The 18339-nt window shown below is 43.6% G+C and overlaps 1 protein-coding gene across 3 annotated transcripts in view; it reads left to right on the top strand.

The window, feature by feature from the left end:
• The window catches only part of GNPDA1 (glucosamine-6-phosphate deaminase 1), a 42228-nt gene extending 24234 nt beyond the window's left edge, over positions 1-17994 (top strand). For all 3 annotated transcript variants that reach the window (XM_073620650.1, XM_073620652.1, XM_073620651.1), the window contains 5 exons: positions 456-557; positions 6868-7050; positions 8391-8575; positions 12672-12846; positions 16302-17994. In XM_073620650.1, the coding sequence (XP_073476751.1) occupies positions 456-557; positions 6868-7050; positions 8391-8575; positions 12672-12846; positions 16302-16402 (746 nt within the window). In that variant the 3' untranslated portion in view covers positions 16403-17994. The remainder of the gene's footprint in view (positions 1-455; positions 558-6867; positions 7051-8390; positions 8576-12671; positions 12847-16301) is intronic.
• The last annotated feature ends 345 nt before the right edge of the window (positions 17995-18339 follow it).

The following is an 18339-nucleotide window of genomic DNA, read 5'->3' as shown; positions in this document are numbered from 1 at the left end:
ATCCCTTCTTTCTGAGATTGGTAGTGGCAACCAAGCGAGACATCTTCCTCCAGATGGTGGGTGGGGCTAGCAGGACTGTGATTGGCTTTAGCAGTGGCCAATGACAGTCCTCCTCCTCCTCCTGGAAACAGGGACTGCACCCAATCTCTTCCCCATCACAAAAGCTGACGATTGCAGCTACAACAAAGTTAGAGAACCAATCAATGTTTCCCATCTTTTAGAATGTGTGGGGGCACAGTGCCTCCCCCTCAGTGCAGGTGGGGAATTGTGAGATTGGAATGCATTAATGTCTCACTGACACTTATCTGTGCTGCTCTGCTGATGGGGAGGGAGTTGAGTGCCGGCAAATGAGGCTTGGCATGGCGCTTGCGGCACCAGTGCCGGGGGTTGCCTACCCCTGTGCTAGTGTGTAAATTTAATATAAATTGTCTTTTTTTTATATTTATTTTTTACAGGAAGTACACCTCTGGGATGCTACAAAAAGCTCATAGAATATCATAAAAATGGAGATCTTTCTTTTAAATATGTGAAAACGTTTAACATGGATGAATATGTGGGTGAGTAGTCCTTTTAATGCCAGTCGCTTTTAATAGAACATTGTATTGGTGCCATCTGCAGTGAGGTCTGTGATCCTGGAAGGCATGCCTATAGCAGTCTGTCTGGTATTTTGCCCTCCCAGGTTTATCAGCCATATTTATGGAGAATGCTGCAGCAGGAAGAATAGTATACTGCTGCGTTTTTTTTCAAGGTGAAGATTATTAGTATGCAGTTTTGAAAAACAAATCGATCATTATACTTTTCAATGATGGGCCAATTTTGTGCACGTTAAAATTTATTTTTTGGCTTGAAGACTCACTTGAAACTGCACAAAGTATATGTGTGTATGTGTGTATGTGTGTGTGTGTGTATATATATATATATATATATATATATATATATATATATATATAATATATAATAAAATATTTACAAAAATGTGAGGGGTGTAACTCACTTTTGTGAGATACTGTGTGCGTTTGTGATCTATCTATAGACAAAAAAAAATTATGTGTGTATAGATAGATCACAAACACGCGCAGTATCTCACAAAAGTGAGTTACACCCCTCACATTTTTGTAAATATTTTATTATACCTTTTTTTTTTTTCAGAAGAAATTACATTTTGCTACAGTAGTAAAGTAGTGAGTGTACAGCTTGTATAACAGGGTAAATTTGCTGTCCCCTCAAAATAACTCAACGCACAACAACAAAAGTGAGTACACCCCTAAGTGAAAATGTCCAAATTGGGCCTGATTAGCCATTTTTCCTCCCCGGTGTCATGTGACTCGTTAGTGCTACAAGGTCTCAGGTGTGAATGGGGGGGCAGGTGTGTTAAATTTGGTGTTATCGCTCTCACTCTCTCATACTGGTTACTGGAAGTTCAACATGGCACCTCATGGCAAAGATCCTCTCTGAGGATCTGAAAAAAAAAGAATTGTTGCTCTACATAAAGATGTCCTAGGCTTAGGGCTGGTGCAAGGATTTTTGACACCCTAGACGAAATCTAACTTTGCCACGCTCCACCCCTGGCTCTACCCCCTTTGCCCTGCCTATGTATACCCCACCTTTTTAATGAAGCGCCCATCAAATGCAGAAATGCAGCCTCACCATTGCCCATCAATGAATGTTTGCTTGCTTCCATTCATTCGGGAGTTGGGACACAGACCCAGTCCTCTGCCGCCGCTGTGCCTCTGACACTATGGGGATTCTAAGGGGAAGATCTGAAATGAGGGGAAGCTCTGCTGATTTTATCATCCAGTCATGTGCAAGCTAAAATTATGTTTGTTTTTTGTTTTTTTAATCTTCCTTGCACGTCCCCATCAGATCTATGGCGATTGCACTTTCAAGTGCACTTGCAGTGCAAAGTGGATTTGCCTTTCGTAAATAACCCCCTATGTGCGAACGGAGAGGCGGCTGCCTGCTAATGCTGAGACTTAGTTGCTTGCTGCAGAGAGTAGGAACACCAGGCTGAGCGCCCTAGGCATCAGAGCACCCTAGGTACCACTGCACCCTAGGCTGAGCGCCCTAGTGGTAGCACCGGCCCTGCCTAGGCTATAAGAAGATTGCCAAGACCCTGAAACTGAGCTGCAACATGGTGGCCAGGACCACAGAGCGGTTTAACAGGACAGGTTCCACTCAGAACAGGCCTCTCCATGGTCGACCAAAGAAGTTGAGTACACATGCTCAGCATCATATCCAGAGGTTGCCTTTGGGAAAGGGGTGGGGGGTCAGCTTGTTAGTGCTCAGATCATAAGCCGCAGACTGCATCAAATTGGTCTGCATGGCTGTCATCCCAGAAAGAATCCTCTTCTAAAAATGATGCACAAGAACTGCAAACCGTTTGCTGCAGAGTAAGGACATGGATTACTGGAACCATGTTCTGTGGTCTGATGAGACCAAGATAAACTTATTTGGTTCAGATGGTGTCAAGCGTGTGTGGCGGCAACTAAGTGAGGAGTACAAAAACAAGTGTGTCTTGCCTACAGTCAAGCACGGTGGTGGGAGTGTCATGGTCTGAGGCTGCATGAGTGCTGCCGGCACCATGTGCTGTGACATACTGAAGCAGAGCATGATCCCCTCCCTTTGGAGACTGAGCTGCAGGCACAGCAAATTTACACTTATACAAGCTGTACACTCACTACTTTACATTGTAGCAAAGTGTAATTTCTTCAGTGTTGTCACATGAAAAGATATAATATATTCACAAAAATGTGAGGGGTGTACTCACTTTTATGTGTGTGTGTGTAAAATATATATAATTGGGGTGATTAAACTCAAGCAGTAATTGCATTTGCAATGAGTTGCACCAATCCAAAACTGTATTTTAGGGCATGGCAGCCCACTTTTGTTCAATAAACAGAAAGTTCACATGTACATCCGTTGTCCATGCAGGGTTTTGTTCCCATGTAGGGCTTCTCACCATCACTGCAAAAACATAACGTTCAGCCTCGGCTCACTTGTTGGCAACACTGCTGCTCTTACCAGTCTGACTGTTGTCCAGCTCTCCTGCAACACCTGGCTCTCTAGCCTTTAGTCACAGCGCCTTGTTGCATGACCCACCTCTGGCCTATGGATTGGGGTTCTCCTGACACCCCGATAGGAGCCAACCTGGATCTGAGACCTGTGGCTTTTGGCTTGGCCCTCTGACCTCTTGATGAGACCTTCTGTCTCCCACACTGGGAGGAGTCTTCAAACTGGAAGCGGTCTCCAAATGGGAGCTCTAAACTATCTTCAGACCTGGGTATATAATGACTCTGCACACCTGTGTAGTCAGCCAGGTTGCAGACATCTAGCAAAACCCAGACACAAGGCTGTGACTGTTCTGATCCAAGACAGCTAGAACTCTTATGTGCTGTAGTACAGTGGTTCTCAGCCCTGTCCCCAAGTACCCCAACAGGCCATGTTTGCAGGTTTCATTTATATTGCACGGGTGCTTTAAATCGGAGTCAATGGCTTGTTATTTTGGACAGCTATTTTATCAAAGAGAAATTCGCAAAACATGGCTTGTTGGGAACTTGAGGACAGAGTTGAGAACCACTGCTATAGTAGACTCAACCTGACAAGGGTTATAGCCCGTCCTTATATAATTCAGAGTGAAAAATGTTGCGATTAGTTCGGCTTCAAGCATTAAAGTCCAACTTAAAGTGGACATCCTCTTCTGGGGTCCCCCGGTGGCTCTTGTGGCTCCTTCCCACATCATAACCCCCTGGGAGAAGCACTCTCCCGAGTCCACAGACACGAATGCCAGACTCGGCCCCGCCCCCCCCCCCGGTGCCTGTGTCATTGGATTTGATTGACAGCAGCAGGAGCCAATGGCTGCGCTGCTATTAATCTATCGACTCAAGAGCCGGGACTTGTGGAGAAAGGGACAGCGGGTCCCCGCCGAGGAGATGCAGGAGCTCAGGTAAGTAAAACGGGGGGGGGGAGGGTGCAGCGACTGCCAGGTGTTTTTTCACCTTGATGCATAGGATGAAAAAGGTGAAAAAACACGAGGGTTCATAACCCCTTTTAAGTGTGTTGTGTGTTGTCTTACTCTAACCAAGGAGGTGTATTGCCAGGTTTCTCAGATGTAATAACCCTAAACGTATCAAATTAGAGAATGACATAGTCCACAGCAATAACACTAATTGGTTCTAAAGTGCAAATCCTAGCAGAAAATATTTTATCTCTGGATTTAACACCAGTGACCAATGCAAACTTCTGAATTATAACTCCTTATCTATTTCAGTAAAGGGGATACCGTGTGTGTATATGTGTGTGTGTGTTTTTATTACACCTGTCGGATGTTCTAATCCCCCAATTAAACTAAAAAACAGGGCTGAGTAGATTTACATGTATGATTATGCCTTAGCTTAGCTGAATCCCTACCTGCGCCATCTTGATAATTCTCTGTGAACTGCGATCAGCAGTGGTACTTTCTGCAATCGTCTATAGGGAAACAAATTTCACTTGACAGCATACAGAATCTAACACTCATCATCATTTTAATCTTGTTCAGAATTTTTCACAGCTGCTTCTATGTCTGTGAACACAGAATCTTAGCGCTGGATATTTGTAGTACAAAGGGCCTTATTTTAGGTTTACACTGTCTGATACATATTTTCTCATGATTTTCTCATGATGGTTTGTTTACCCTCCCACAGTCGAAAAAACATACTGATAGATTAAAGTGGACCTCCACCCTCTCCCATCACATTTGCTATTATTTCCCTGTTACCCAACACCATAGTAAAAATTTATTTTGAGGGGGTTAGTTTGCTGTTCTGCAGGGCCTGGTCCCGCACCTCTTACTTTCTCACCAAGGAGGGACCCTGATCTAAGGAGGGGAGGAATCTGGGTCCCTGATATTATGGAGTGATCTGAGTTCCCTGATATTATTATATACTACCCCCTGGCTGCACCTGGAAATGAAGCCTTACTCCCTCAGAGCCACACAAGGCCCCCCTAGATAAATGCACCCCACAGAGCCCCCACCTTTCCAGCACCCCTCCTCTTCAAACCACCACCAAATCGGTCCATAGACTCGCACCACATTTTTAATTTCAGTGACACCACAGACACTGGACCATTTTTCCTTCCAGTTATACCACACATACAGGGGCATTTTTCCCTCACACTGGTGCTCAGGCATTCTCTTCTACACATTGTGAGCCCCATATTTAATTGCAGGATAGAATGTGTACCACTATTAAACTGCATGCCATCGCATAAAAACTTGTAAAAAGGAAGAATAAAGTTCCTCTTTAAGTGGAGTGTGTAATTCTGTGTTTGACTGTGACAGAGATATTCGAATTTTAGCTGCACTGGAACAGGGACTCCTCTGATGGCTCAATGCCATGTGTAGATACCCTAATGCCTCGTAGACCCTATCAGATAATTGGATGATAAAAATCGCTTCGGACTGATTGCACAACAGTCTGATCGTTTAGTACACAGCTTTCGATAGCCGATCACGACAGTTCGTCCAATAATATCTGAATGGGACAAACACAAACTTTGCTCGGACAATAGCCCAGCAAACGACAATCGTTTAAATCAGTACAGTATGCGTCCCGCTAAAAATCGATAGACCAACACCACGCATGATCGGAAACACGATGGGAGAACATAAACCATGCTCGTACTGTGAAAATGCTCCAACATAAGAAATTAAAATCATTTGCAGCCTAACACAATGTACACGAATATGCCTCTACAATACGAACGTAAATGGCCAAAAGGCGTGGCAGACACAGGGGTCACACGTATTTGACCGCCTTTCCGATACGTAACTACGCAAACAGGAAGGTTTTCCAAAATCGTACGAAAAAACTCATACCTTTTTTGTAGAGCGCAAAATGCACTGTTGAATTAGATATTAGTATTATGCAACAAAATGCGAACAATAAGTCTTATGATTATCTGATCGCGTGTACGAGGCAGTAAACATTGATGTGATTATAAAAGTGTACTATTTCCAGGGAAGGCTGGTTTTGCAAACATCTACGGACTCTGAAACATCCTGAAATATGTTAGGAATAGAAAACTACAGATCCATAAAACTCATTCAATCAGATTGTTACCGGGACGTGTATACAGCCTATTACAGGCATGTACTGGCCATCGGGACTACCTGGAGTTTCCTGCAGGCTGATGGCTCAGTGGACTGGTTTCAGTGAAAGCCTCCATCCCCTTCTGAGTCCTGTTACTGATTTAAGTCTTACCTAGGGCATCACAAAACCAAAAATACTCCACTGGCTGTACTGCCTATAAGAGAAATAAAGTAGATGGCTAATGGCCAGTGAAGGGACGGCTTGGGTGGCCACCAGGGTTTGGCCGGGGGGGGGCGGGTTTGGCCAGCCGGTATGGGAGAGACCTGTCAGGCGCACAATCCCATTACCTCACTTCATAGTGCGCAACCCGGCTCAGTCTCAGCGCCTCTGCACTGCTGAAAGGCAGCCAATGGCTGTTCAGCAATGCCGGTTTCTGTAATTCCAGCCAATGAGGCTGTAGTAATGTTCCTGCATGATGTTAGCCCTCCTACTTAACTTGTTTTTGTGCGTGTTTGCAAAATTAAAGTGGGCCGGTCTGAAAGAAGTCCAGGGCCAAATTTTTGTCCCAGTCCAGCCCTGGTCTACTATAACATTTTGTGACACCTGGAATTCCATGGCTAGTGAAGATAAGTAAGCAATGAGACTGTAGAGGACAGAAGAAAGCCTAATTGACCTACAGTAAACTACATAGACATCTCTGAGGGACATATGATAACTAGTGAATATGGTTATTTTTGTTTGTATGTGTTGCTATAATAACCCAGCTTTACCAAGATTCTGCTGCCACTTCTCATAGGACTTCCTAGAGAACACCCTGAGAGCTATCATTCTTTTATGTGGAATAACTTCTTCAAGCACACAGACATTGTAGCAGAGAATGCACACATCCTGGATGGAAATGCTCCAGACCTGCAAGCTGAGTGCGATTTATTTGAAGAGAAAATTAAAGCTGCTGGTGGGATTGAATTGTTTGTTGGAGGTCAGTGTGGTGTGTTTTTTTTTTTTTGTTTTTTTTGTTTTTTATATTTGATGGTCATTGTAGTTCTAAGCCATTTATTCTTGTGTTGAGGATTAAGAAAACATTTTATACAATTTTAGCTGAACCGCATCTCATGCCTAACCCTTAGCATGCCATAGTTCTTATTATTGACCTCAGCGAGCAACCACCTATAGCAGCCTACACTGCTTTAGGCAGTTCACCCATCTCCACTGAGCCAGTTGACCATGGCATACTGTGCATATTTGGTCTTTTCTCTATAGACCTATTGGAAAAGCTGGTTGAAGACTTGTGATCACAATTAGGGTCTATTGCTTGGGTCATAGCTCTTGGGAGAGGTTGTCCACAGATCCCTAATAAAAACTGTGTGAGGCATGCAGAGGGCAAGAGGTGGACAATTAAGCTAATGCTTTTTAAAGGGTTTTTTTATCCTATAAAGCACATTGCAAGAATATGTGGAATTTCTTAATTTAATGCCAACGGCTGCACTAGAAAAAGTTGCATTAAAAAAACTGACAGAAGTATAGTCTGTTTACATTATTCTGGCCAGCTCCCAATCTCAGTAAAGCTCATGGTTTGTGATATCTGCTGTTTTTATTTGACTGTTCTGGAAAAACTTCCTGAATCAGCCCTGCAGATTAATACAGGATTTAAAGCTACGCCCCTTTTTTTTGTACCATGAGTACTGTAAAAAATACCAAGTGCAGGGATTCAGCAACAGCAAGAGTGACCAGTTCAGTGTAGCTGTACTTTAACCATTCCATTAGCAGTCCCTGAGCCAGGTCCTCACAGCTATTTTTTTCGAAAGCCTGGTACACACTATGAGCTTTTTTCGCTGGGTTGAACGAAAAATAAACTGCCAGCCCTGGTTGGAGCCGTTATACGAACAATCTGATGTTAGTACTTCGATTTTTTATTTTTATTTTTTTTCCCTGCTGAGCTGTTGTGTTCTGAGCGACGCCTCCCACGACGCTACACCAATTTCCAAAGTGTCAAAAAAGCTACCCCCTCTGCTAGTAGACGCTATTTAAATGAATCAGTGTTGATAGCCAGCAGTACAGCGTATGTGTGGGTGGGGTGTTTTTCCTGTGGTGACCCCATGTCTTCAGCAGTTATCCAACCGAAAGGAGATGCCAAATTCATCTGTATAGAAAAAAGCTTTGAAGGATTAGTTTTGTAAGACAGTTGACTCTCTGAGTAGGCTTTTTTCCCTATAATATAAATAAATAAATAATATATGATCTTATGAGGTTTACTATGGCTATGGACCCATCATAATAATAATATTCCTTTTTTTTTTTTTTTTTTTTTTCTTTCACCAGGCATCGGACCTGATGGTCACATAGCTTTTAATGAGCCAGGGTCCAGTCTGGTCTCTAGAACTAGAGTGAAGACCTTGGCTATGGACACCATACTGGCAAATGCACGCTTCTTTGATGGAAATCTCTCCAATGTGCCTACTATGGCATTGACGGTTGGTGTGGGGACAGTGATGGATGCAAAAGAGGTAACAATCACACAGATTCTTGTCTGCTTTTTAACTTAAAGGATAAGTTCACCTTTTTTGTTCACATTTATTTATTTGTTTTCTAAATTCCAGCTCCCCTATGTACCAATAAAGCATTCATGTACTTTTTTTGCAAAAATATCAGTGCTTTCCAATAAATCTACAGACACTTACTTTACTTGTCCTCATCCATGTTTCCAAACGTATCCATTAGTAATGTCTTGCTTCCTGATCATATCAGGTTATGACACAGGAAGGAGTTGACCAGCTGACCTCATTAGCACAAAGCCTGCATCATCCACCCACCCATTCCCAGCTGCATGTTTTTTTTAAATGCAATCCATGATTACCCTTCTCACTAAATACACAATATACAATCAAATTGCAAAAAAAATGAGCCACAAAATGTGTGCTTCTATGCTAGATGTGAATGGGGCCTAAAAGTGAAATTGGTGTGTTAACACAAGAACAATGAGGCTCCACTCACATCTGTGCGTTTCCTTGCGTTTCAGAAATGCGCGGCACCAAACATCCCAGTAAAAAACGTACCAAACTCCGCTCTTAAAAATAAATAAAAATGTTCTGAAGCTTCTTTTGGGCGATTGCTGTGTGTAGGACAGCCCATTTAAGTGGATGGACTGCCCTATGTGTGATGAGTGAAAATGCTCCAAAATGCCTCCCCACCTTGCTAAAAAAAAGACTTGTGTGGGAAAGCGAGTTTCCGCTATGCAGAGATGTGAACTGGGCTTGACAGCTGAATATTTCTGTACACTCCCTTCAATTACTTGTATAAAGATGGCCATACACTATGCAATCTGATTGTATATTGTGTATTTAGTGAGAAGGGTAATCACTGATTGCATTTCATTTAAAAAAAGTGCAACTGGGAATGGGTGGGTGGATGATGCAGGGTGGGTGCTAATGAGGTCAGCTGATCAACTCCTTCCTGTGTCATAACCTATGGTCTGACCAGGAAGCAAGACATTACTAATGGATACGTCTGGAAACATGCATGAGGACAAGTAAAGTAAGTGTATATAGAATTAATGGAAAGCGTTGATATGTTTGCAAAAAAAGTACATGAATGCTCTATTGGTACATAGGAGAGTTGGAATTTAGAAAAAAGTGAACTTATCCTTTTTAATAAGAAGAACCTTCAATTTCAAGAATTTTAATATACTGGTCATTAGGAAAGCATGTTAACCAGCCCGGCGTCATATTGTTATAGGTCTTTCACCAAACCGGTTGGATATCTTATGACGTCCTCCTGGACTGCGCCTTCCGCGGGTCTGCTCTGTGGCACAATTGGCCACTGGCTGCGTTCATAGGACACAGCCGATGGCTGATCAGTGTAACCACTCAATGCCGGTACCATGTGACTGCTGTGACCAATTACAGTAGGTCACAATACAGTTGTAAACAATGAATGGCTTCCTTTCATACCATCTATTGTGTTGCTAGTTGTGATCACATGGTACAAATAGGGCAAATCACAGCCTATCTGTATTATGTGATTAGCTCCGGCCAATCAAAGCTAGCCAAAACACAACAAACTGAAAGAATAAGTTTTATTCAGTAAAATGCTTCCTTATAGCAATGAAGTACACTGTTATAAGCAATCATAATGTGTTAACTTTTTTTTTTTCTTTTTAAATACTTTCACCATTGCAGTACAGCGTCATCCTATAACTGGTGTGGCGGTGATCGGGGGCACTGACTGGTCACAGTGCAAAAACTTTTTTTTTCCCGTACTGTGACCAGTCAGGGCCCCTGGTCACCACCACACCAGTTATATGACGACGCTGTACTGCAGCGCTGACCGTATTTAAAAAATAAAAAAAATCTGCACAGGCTCCCCTCCTGTACTGAAATTGTTTTTATTCTGATTTTACTGCACACTATGGGGGTTATTTTCTAAAACTGGAGTGTGAAAAATCTGGTGCAACTCTGCGTTGAAACCAGCCAGCTTCTAGGTTTGATTGCCAAAGCTCAGAGGCAGCTCTCTAATTGGGCAAAGTAGGCGGTCGCCTAAGGCCTCGCGTGTACAGGGGCCTCGCGGTTGCCTAATTTGTGTGTGGGAGTGGAAGGGAATGTCCTCCAGTCATGATCCATGTCCCCAGACTGGCAGGGTGAGACGGCCGGTGTTTTGTCAGATTAGCGCGACAGAACATCACCGGCACGAAGTTCCATCCTGTAACACCCTTATCAGCGGCGGCAGCCAATAACGGGCTCCACCGCTGCCCTAGCCGGCACCACATTGTATGATGGGAGATGTAGTTCTCCACACCACACACTAGACTCAGTGGGGAGGTGCCTGCGCTCTGCAGAGACTACACCCCCCAGAATGCACTGCAGGGCGGGTGCTCAAAGTGGACAGTCGGCTTCTCCTGCTTGTAGTAGGGGACGGAGGACTCGGAGGAGTGATTATCAGACCTGTCTGTGGCTCCAGTGTTTGGCTGCTGCATGTGATGCTGCCATGATAGTCAGGTGAGACTGAGAGTTTGCTTGTCCTTACAATCACCATCTCCTGTATGTTCGCACAGTCTCTAACCATCTCTTGTATCATATCTGCAGTCTCTGAGGGAGAGCCTACTACAGAGGGGTCAAGATCTGGAGTGCTGCCAGGAAGGGGTTGCGGGGGAAAAATTAAACCCGAGCCACCAAGCTGGAGCCAGGAGAGGACTGTCAGACAGTGACAGCACTGCAAGGCCAGTCGATTGGGGGGGTCACTATTGTAGGGGGGAGTGAATACAGTAAGGTAAGGGGGCACTTATTTAAAGGTTCCTCAGTAATTCAGTAACCCCCTTTACTTTTGTGCAGTCACTCTGCAAAACGTGGTCTGTGAGATCATCTCATATCAAAGTCTGCAGCAATCCTCTTCACATCATGATCCACAGTGTTCCCTTTTGCATCAAATTTGCACTGTAAGGGGGAATTCTGCAGACTCTGATGTAAGGGGGAACTCTGTGCCAGCTGGGTTGTATTACCCTGACCTTCATGAAAATGGGGAAAAATATGTTTTTTGACTTTTGTTATAGAGAAAATTCTAGAAACTGTCAATTCATAGTTCATAGGATTTAAGGCTCCTAATATATGCAGTTTTATAAAGTTCATTTTAATTCTCTCTTGAATTATTTTTCCCATTATGGGTGAGTGGGGCCTCATGAAAGCCTAGAGCCGCTAAATTAAAGGGGTTGTAAACCCTCGTGTTTTTTCACCTTAATGCATCCTATGCATTAAGGTGAAAAAACTTCTGGCAGTGACCGGCCCCCCAGCTCCCCCCCCCCCCCCCCCCCAATTTTTACTTACCTGAGCCCTGTAATTCCCTCGGCGGAGACACGCTCTCTCTCTCTGCACGGGGTCCCAGCTCTTGATTGGATAGATTGATAGCAGCGCAGCCATTTGCTGCCGCTGCTGTCAATCAAATCCAGTGATGCGGTGCCGAGTCCGGCATTTGTGTCTATGGATGCAAATGCTGGACACGGGAACGCGCCTGCACGATAAACACCCCCCACGACCCCCCCCCCCCCCCCCCCCCCCCGGAGAGCGCTTCTCCTAGGGGTTATTTGATACGAGGAGCCGTGAGAGCTGCCGAGGGACCCCAGGAGAGGATGATCGGGGCCACTCTGTGCAAAACGAGCTGCACAGTGGAGGCAAGTATGACACCTTTGATATTTAAAGGGAAGGTTTACAGTCACTTTAAACAAGCTGAAGTTGGAAGGTCATTGGCTACCATGCACAGCTGTACCAGATTCTGAGTGCACCAGTTTTAGTAAAATCTCCCCCCTAAGAGATTTTCGCAATTTACATTAGCTACAGCAAGTCAAATAGTCTGCCTCATTTCCTGGCTACAGGATATCCTCCAATCCTTTCCTTCCCAGCTAATTTATCCTTGGCCCATACCATTCATTCATTCATTCATTTGTTCATTCTTTCAGTCATGAAGACTCAGAGATTACGGAGTCTAAAATAGGATATGTAATGAAAGCCGGTTTGATTTGGGGAAAAAAAAAAAAATCATTAGCAGGAGTGATGAACTAGAGTTGACAAAATATTAGCAGATTCAACTTCAGTCAGTAACTATTGTGATTTGCAGGTAATGATCCTTATCACAGGTGCCCATAAAGCCTTTGCCCTTTACAAAGCCATAGAAGAAGGTGTAAATCATATGTGGACAGTGTCTGCCTTTCAGCAACACCCTAGCACAGTGTTTGTCTGTGATGAAGATGCAACTCTAGAACTTCGCGTGAAGACAGTGAAATATTTTAAAGGTAAACCTCAAACATTTCCTGTTAATTAACTTGAAATCTAAACCCTTTACGACATGTTTCAAAATCCATTGTTACTTTTTGTTAGTGATTTTCTTTTGGTAAAATAACCCCCCTTTTCCCAAATAACAGCCTGCACCTACCAGGGTATCCCCATAGGTTCTACAAATATATGTGCTCCCCATACTGACATCAGCCTGCATAACTCTTGGTATGAGGATGGTGCTTAAAAAAAAAAAAAAAAAAAAAAAAAAAGGCCTTTCCTAAAACGTGAACACCAACTTCTTCCACACCACCGCTAGTCGCAGGTGGCATTATGTGCATTAAAGAGGGTTAATATATTGTTTTCTTGATGTCTGTGTCCCCAGAGAACTTGTAAAGGGGTTTTTGAGGTTCCTTGTGTATCTTTAAAAAAAAAAAAAAATCCTCAACTGTTATTTTCGTTTTTGACAATTTCTCCTATTTTTGGTATTGTATTAGTAGGCTGTCTGTGTACCTACTGTGACCCTTATAAAGAAGGTTCTGCTCTCTGTGTAAGATATATAATATATATTTTTTTTATATTAGGAATTAAACAGGAGGTGCTGGGACACACAAAGGCAGTCTGGAACAGCTGAAATTCCCAGGTTGATAGGAATTGAGTTATGAAACCTAGCAAAAAGATGTCACTGTTAGAGTCATATATGATATATGGAGCTGGGGCCAATAACTAAAGATTTTTTTTTTTGTGGACTGACCATTTAAGAGACCAGTTTTAAATAAGACATTTAAGTAATTTTTATTGTTAAAAATAAAACTGATGTGAAGCAGGGATTGGGCTTGGTGGATTCACTGTATTTCAAAGCTATGTCTTGACAACAAACTAACCCATTCATTAGTGTATGCTAAAGCTGGTAGAGCAATTTCTCCATCTCTAGTTTTCTGAGTTTTAGCACTTGGCATTGCTTTTTTTTTTTTTTTTTTTTTTTTTTTTTTTAAACAGACCTGTCCTGTGCTTTTATACCATGTTTTATTGCCATACATTACAGCTTCAGTTAATATGCAGCAGTAATTGTAAGGATTGTGAATAAGTAACTCCCCTTTTGTTGAGAAAAAAAAACATTCCTATCTTGGTGCTTTATGTACAATGCAAGAATTTCCACAAACTTTGTTGCAGATTCCTACCTTTTTGGTATTCTGAAGAAATCCCCATTTGGTCCTCTGTGCTGAGTGAGTCTAATGGGAGTGGTTTCATAATTATCAACCAGCTGCTGTAGAATCAGGGCTCTGAGGAAAGTTGCAGGGTCTGCATTCCTTTAGACGTTATTTCCTATTGGGAGTATCTTGCCAAAAAAAATTTTGTTGCAGGGGATGCCAAAAATCTGGCTTGTAGCTTAGTGTAGACTTCTGGGAAAATCATTGAGCCAATCACACAAGCAGGAAATTGTTCTGTGGGGCGTTCTGTGTACAGAATACCTCCAGGTAGCCATACTGCATTGCACTTTACAGAAAATCTACAGAGCTGCAGATTGAAAAGGAAAGGTAATTTTTAATAACCTTAAATTACAATGACTTGTGTTGCAATTGTATATGCTATATTATTATTTATTTATATATATTTTTTTATTTGCTTTTTTTTTCCCCTCCATGAAAGTGGCGTTGGGCCCGGTTCACACTGGTGCAACATACACCCCGACTTTGAGAACACATGTCGTATGACGTGTATAAATCGATTTCCTATGAGAGCCATCTTAACTGGTCCTACACAAGACGGTCCGACTTTGAAAAAGGTTCCTGCACTACTTCGGTCAGACTTCAGCCCATTTATTATCATTAAAGTTGGATTAAAGTCGGATCACCGTCCGACTGATCTGATCTGACTTTGGCATGTGACTTGTGCTGTGAGGATCTTGAAGGTCTTCATTCTGGTATGGATTTTAAAGAGAACCCCCACGCCAAAATAAAAAAATGGCATGGGGTCCCCCCCCAAAATCCATACCAGACCCTTATCCGAGCATGCAGGTCAGGAAAGGGGGGAGAGACGAGCGAGCGTGCCACATGCCCTCAACATGGGGGGGGGCTCTGGGCCCCCCACCCTTAAGCACCTTGCCCCCATGTTTGACAGGTAAAAGGGCCTCTTCCTGACAACCCTGGGCGGTGGTTGTGGGGGGGTCTGCAGGCAGAGGGTTTATTGGAATCTGGAAGCCCCCTTTAACAAGGGGACCCCCAGATACTGGCCCTCCCCCTATGTGAATGAGTAGGGATACATTGTACCCCTACTCATTCACCCAAAAAAAGTGTCAAATAAATAACAGTACACAATCCTTCATTAAAGTAGCTCCAACGTGTCTTCTTTTTCCGGTGATATCTTCTCCCTCTGGTTTTTTTTTTTCTTCATAGGGCTGGGATCTGGGGCTCCCCATGTTAAAGGGGGCTTCCAGATTCTAAAAAGCCCCCTGCCCGCAGACCCCCATAACCACCACCCGGAGTTGTCGGGAAGAGGCCCTTGTCCCCATCAACATGGGGGCAAGGTGATTTGGGGTGGAGGCTGCAAAGCCTCCCTGGCCCAAACCCAAAGCATCCCCCCCCCCCCCCCCCATGTTGAGGGCACGTTGTCTGGTATGGTCCGGTGGGGGTGTGCTTACTTGTCTCTCCCCCCCATTTTCTGACCTGCCGGGCTGTATGCTCAGATAAAGGTCTGGTATGGATTTGGGGGGGGGGACCCCACACCGTGTGTTGGGGGGGGGGGGTTGTTTTGTTTGCACCGTGGGGGTTCCCCTTAAGTTGCATGGAAGTCGGACATGAAGTTGTAGGGCAAAGTCGGATCGGAAGTTGTCCGACTTCCATGTCGGAGCAGTGTGAACCCAGACTTCTCCTCTAAAGCTGAACGCCATATATGGAATTTTTTCAGTTAAATTGGTTTTGCTTCAACCTTTGCAAGTTCACTTGTTCCTTATCTGGCCAATCCTTGTAGAAGCTGTCGATTTCCAGGTCTGCCCTACTGCATAGTCAACACAGGAACGTGTCAGCTCGGCATTGGTGCCATTCAGAGAACACCTTACATTTTTTCATAATTGATGCAAAGGGTTTGCTAGATGAGGTGAAGAATATGACATAATTGTCCCACTTCTTTGCCTTCTCCAATCAGAGAATGCTTTGCATTCATCAAGAAAAAATGCATGGCATTATGTGAATGGTGCCTGTGCTGAGCCAACGACCTCATGTGGTTGCAAAGCACGGGACTTTGGCGGTAGAAAGGATCACTGTACTAATGGCATCTACTACAATGATTCTCCACTTCCATAGGGATCAGCAAGGTATGGAATATGTAAACTTCCATTGCTTCAAGCTGGACCAATGTACTGTAACTATGCAAAAGAAAACATACCTGGAATTCAGTTTAATTAGGTGCTCTGGAACAGAAAACAATCCGAGTTGTATTCTCCTGTAGATTAATAACTCTTCCCTCACATTTACAGGATTAATGCACGTTCACAACAAACTTGTCGATCCTTTGTACAGCATGAAGAAAAAGGGGACAGAAGAGGATCACACTCCAAAAAAACCATACAGTGACTGAAGTAGTGTTTTAATAATGCTGCATTGGGTTTGGAATGCTTAAATTGTACAGAGTATATGTTTTTTACTGCTTTGTGCTGAAGGGGCTAGATTACTCCTCGAATCTCATGACAAGACCAGGAGGAAGAGTGATTCTGTTTGCAGCGCAAGGTGAAAACTCCATAATCAATGTCTTGTAGTTAAACCTAGCCTTACAGTTTTGTACACTTTATATCAGAAAATCATTTCACTTTTTACCCATGTTTTTGTATGACAAAATATTTTTTTGTAGTAGATTGCTGTTGTATTATTACAGGGAATTAAAGATGATGTATATTTCCATGTTTGGTGAGCCTTCTCACAAAGCTCTAGTGCACTTAACATAGAATTCGGAGGAATCTGCCACAACATTTTCAGTAATATGGAGATGTCCACTTGGGTTCCTTGTTACCAGGCAACATTTTCACAAAAATCTTGAAGCTCAACTCTGTGGAAAGTAAAAATCATAATTTGCAGTGGGGCTGCCCATTCACTGCAAGGTTAAAATGCTTGTTTTAGAGCTGGTTCATACCAGAAATGCACAGGAATGTGGTGTGCGATTACTGTGCATTCCCCAGTAGTGCAATTTGGCAGCCCATGCATTTAAATGAGTTGCAAATCACACTGGACCACACAAAGTAGTGTATGCGCTACTTTTGAAAAACATGCTGTACTACCATGCAATCTGGTGCCAGCAGATGCAATGCATTTGGGGTGCTGTTACCAATGTACTGGCACCTGCAGCAGATCACAAAGGCAGTGCATTTTTTTAATGCAGTGTGGGAAGCACGCACGGAATGCGCCTTTACCGCACTGTGTTCTGGTGCGAACCAGCTCTAAAGCCTAACTCCACGTTTTAATGTTCCTTTTAACTTGTCTGTTTAGGCAAAGCTGGCGGAAACCAACCATTTACTGCACGGGTGTGCTTGCTGGGGGCACTGTGTTAACTGTATGCAGCCTCAGCTACATACAATATACAGTGCTGTGTTCTGGCAAGCTCCCATCCTACTCCTGGAACAAAATTGGTCTGGCTGAGAAACACGGTGTTAGGCTTGAGGGGCCGCAAAAAGCACTTTTACTTACCTAATCCTCCAGGCTGTGAGACCAGTCCCCACAGCCTCTTCTCCCCCATGTTCTGGTGGTCAGATGCCCTTTTGACAATATCAAGACCAATGCAGAGCCCACAGAACTGCATTGGGAATGAGGAGGCTGAGGGACATTTCACTGACGGAGGAAAGAGCACTAGATGCCAAGAGAGCTTGGGTATGTAAAACTGCTGTTCCTGGTCCCCCTAGAGTCTAGACAAACCTCAAACCTATATAAATCATTCACATAGATTGTTTATGGAATAGTTCAATTAGCTGTTTAGTGCTATTGAAGTACTGTAGCCAAAGTAACATGTGTAAGGAGCTGATAAGAAGTGGCTAGAGTGTAGCAGTATGAGCATGTAGTGCCAAACCTCCTGTCTGTCACCTAAAACACCTGATGGATTGTCTCACTGGTGTTATACATCTTAATATGTTTTGTGCCTTTCAGGACATCACATGAATGCAATTAAAGTACACTTTGTATGCAGTATTGCGTTTTTTGCTTTGTCTTCAGCACCTATAAACCTCTCTGGCCTTGTAACATGGTTCTGAACCATTGATTGCAGTGCGCTTTTTTTGGCAGCATACATATGGGCTTCAAATGGAATATCTGATGCATATTCTACCAGCTAAAGGGAAGAGAGGGGGGGCACCAAGCAGACCATAGTGAGGCAATTTCATTTATTGAAGAACTTAAAGCGGAGCTCCACCAAAAAGGGGACGCTCCACTTGTTTGCTCTCCCCCCCCCCCCCCCCTTCCGGTGCCACGTTTTGGCACCTTTTTTTTGGGGGGGGGCTGGAGGGGAACAGGTACCTGTCCCCACTTTCGGGA

Source organism: Aquarana catesbeiana, linkage group LG03 (genome assembly GCF_042186555.1).
Source record: "Aquarana catesbeiana isolate 2022-GZ linkage group LG03, ASM4218655v1, whole genome shotgun sequence".
In the NCBI taxonomy this organism is placed as follows: Eukaryota; Metazoa; Chordata; class Amphibia; order Anura; family Ranidae; genus Aquarana; species Aquarana catesbeiana.
This window is presented reverse-complemented; position numbering and strand designations above follow the sequence as displayed.